General features: G+C 39.8%; 1 protein-coding gene across 1 annotated transcript; it reads left to right on the top strand.

Moving 5' to 3' along the window:
- The first annotated feature begins 1,620 nt into the window (after positions 1 to 1,620).
- Positions 1,621 to 2,607, top strand: LOC139143326 (allatostatin-A receptor-like). The gene has a single exon (XM_070713564.1). The coding sequence runs from the start codon at positions 1,621 to 1,623 to the stop codon at positions 2,605 to 2,607; it is 987 nt and encodes a 328-aa protein (XP_070569665.1).
- The last annotated feature ends 472 nt before the right edge of the window (positions 2,608 to 3,079 follow it).

Here is a 3,079-nt window from a genome sequence, read left to right as displayed (position 1 = left end):
AGAAACAGCAATGAGGAGACAGTTTTACGGACAATTAAAAACTTTAGGATCTACAGTCTTATTACTATTGAACACTAACCCAGTAAGCCAAAAACTTTTACACAGCCTTTCATTCTTTATCAAAATTCGAGTATTTGGGATTCAGCCGTCGGCTTGGCTTTAATAACGACAGCGCATGTTCAGAAATCAAAATGTATACAGCACCGTCTGATGTTATTTTTCAATAAAGGGTTTTAACTGTTTGCTTTCTATCTGGATAGCAATCTTCTATTTTCAGAGCGAAATCAATAGAGATCGGCCTCGCTCACCAATTTCCGAGAAAGAAGAGAAACACTGCGGGAGGGGAGGGGGGTCGATACGGTCTCCAGCTTTACGAAAGAGGTCACTTGCATCAATATTTTCCCAATATTTTGCAAAGTTTGTCATCTCTAGTCACGTCAATAGCAAGTTTATGTATTCAAATAAATTCCACTGAACACGTGTTTTGTCTGCTCCACGAAGGAATGGAATTCGATTTCCAATCGCTGTCTCTATTTCGGCTGTAATGCATTAAGTTTTGCCGAGTAATAAATTTAAACATTTTAGTTTTGATAGGAAAAAAACGTTCAACCGGTACATTTATTTAGACAAAGTTTGTAAAATGGAGAGTCTTGTACAAAAGTTTGTAAAATAGAGTCTTGTCCGGTTACAAGTCTGGTACGGAACCCACTAATTGTGTTTATGATACTTTCAATTTTGTGATGATGGGCGATGTTTATCGGGTTCGTACGCGCCTCGAAAGTGAAAGACTAACACCTTTCCTCAAACTTGCCTCAGCGAAACTTCCAACCATACTCTCAGCAAATCAAGAATACTAATCAGGTGTCACCGTGCACTGATCATAGTTTGGTATCAGAGAAGCCAATTACCCGGTATATTTTACCGATACTTGAAATCCAATTGGCCGTCATCCCCGTGTTAACTCTACTTGGAAATATACAATTTTTTTCTATTTTTGTAAGCTACTACGGTAAAAAATTGTTCTTACTCCAAGAGCAATAAAACGACTCCCAAGTGGTAGATCAAAAAAAGAATTGTAAATATTTGAAAATCGAAATATCTGTTCCGGAGGCGCATTTTACCTAAACAGTAAACAGTTGGGAAGATGGCTTGCCTCCCGGTGAACGAAATCTTCGTTTAGCTCTCTGGAAAACTGGGCAAAATGCTTGATATACAACAATATATACACACATACTGATTCTGTACATTTGTCAAATACGTTAAGTATACACGTACGTATACTAGTAAAATGCAAAACTACTGTGTACACTTGGTGTGCAAAGATCTGCATTACGTATATACTCATGATCTGCATAGAAATACGCTACGCATATCAACGTTTTGGAATGTTCCATATACAAAGATATACGTTGCGTATGCAATTAATATATATTATAATAATTAATATACGTCAATATACGTAAATATGCTAAGCGCATATCAAGCATTTTATCCAGTGAAAGTGTCACCGTAAGTCAGTCTTCTGGTGTTTTTATTTTCAGATTCAAAGCCGAAAACTGCCGGGGAGATACGATGAATAATTCAAGCTCGTCACAGCTTTCCTTTGCCTCGTTTGGCTCGATGCCTCCGTACGTCTATAACACCGAGCTGACGATGGGTGTGATTGGAACCATTGGTAATTTTCTGGTCATTCTAGTCGTCTGGCTCACCCCTTCGATGAGAACAACTACAAACTTCCTAATCGTCAACCTAGCTGCGGCAGACCTTCTCACCTCGGCACTCATGATTGCCAACAAATACCCAACAAACGCGTTCGACCTTCACGTACCCGAAGGGTTAGCCGGTGAGTTGTTCTGCCGCCTGTATTACAATGGGGACTTCTTCTGGATCAGCATCAGAGAATCGACGTTCGGTTTGCTGCTGGTAACGCTTGAGAGGTACCTCGCCCTGGTGCATCCATTTCTTTACGGTATATACTGCACCAATCGTCGCGTTGCCATTGTTGTTGTTATTTCTTGGACTTTTGCAGCTTTCATTCAAATGGGTATCTTGAGTTTTCACCACGCCGAGGGAGGGCACTGCATTCTGTTTGACTACCCCAACGTTTCAGTCGCCATCTTCTTTGGCACGTTTTATTTTGTAGTTTGCTACCTGGTGCCCACTGTGCTGATGGTCTGGGCTTACGCCAGGATTTTATCAGTCTGGAAAGTGGCCTCTCACGATGGCCCTGGTGCTATTGATGATAGAATATCATCGCTTGTTAGAGCTCGTAAACGACTCGTGAAGATGTTGATTCTTGTTTTGTTGGCTTTCTTCCTGTGCTGGACGCCTGCAAATTTGATTTTCATGATTCACAATCTTGGAGGTCCCATAGATTACTTTTCGGGCTACTACAATGCTATTGCCTTATTGGCCTACGCCAATTCTATCCTTAATCCTTTCATTTACGCTTTCAAGTACAAGCAATTCAGGAACGGTTTCTTGGCAAGCCTTCCTCGTTTCTTGTTCAAGAAGAACAGCGTGGATGCCGTGAACACAGCTTCGGTAACGCTTACAACGGGAGCAGCATCGACCGTCAACCAGCAAACCCAACACCCAGAGGCCTAGGCGTCATCATGTCTGAGTACCTGCCAGTTGACCATAGTAAAAGGAATGAAAATGAGAACAGTAGAGTACGTCAAAAGGCACGTTTTGCAATGTCCTTTTGAATTGTTGAAACAGAAAGTGATGATGTTGATTAAGATCAAAACTTTCGAATACGTTCTGTAATGTCATCCTAGAGGTTAGCAAGTCAATTTCATACTCGTGATTTTAAAAAATCATATCAAAAATTTATTATAATACATGTAATAATCTTTAACAAAAATGTCTACATTCAACATACTGATGTTTACATACTAGTAATTGGCGGAGATGTTTACCTCTGTATTTGCCATCGAGTATATATTAGTATTTCACTTAAATATTATGCATTTTTCTATACCAGTATTGATACTTTGACTTTTGACGGTTTTATCGACTACGTTATGTCTTTACTTCGCATGCTGTATTTGTCTATTGTACCAAAATACAAAGGTTG

The sequence above is a fragment of the Ptychodera flava genome, chromosome 1 (genome assembly GCF_041260155.1).
Source record: "Ptychodera flava strain L36383 chromosome 1, AS_Pfla_20210202, whole genome shotgun sequence".
Taxonomy (NCBI): Eukaryota; Metazoa; Hemichordata; class Enteropneusta; family Ptychoderidae; genus Ptychodera; species Ptychodera flava.
The sequence above is the reverse complement of the archived record's forward strand: the minus strand, read 5'-3'. Positions and strand labels throughout refer to the sequence as shown.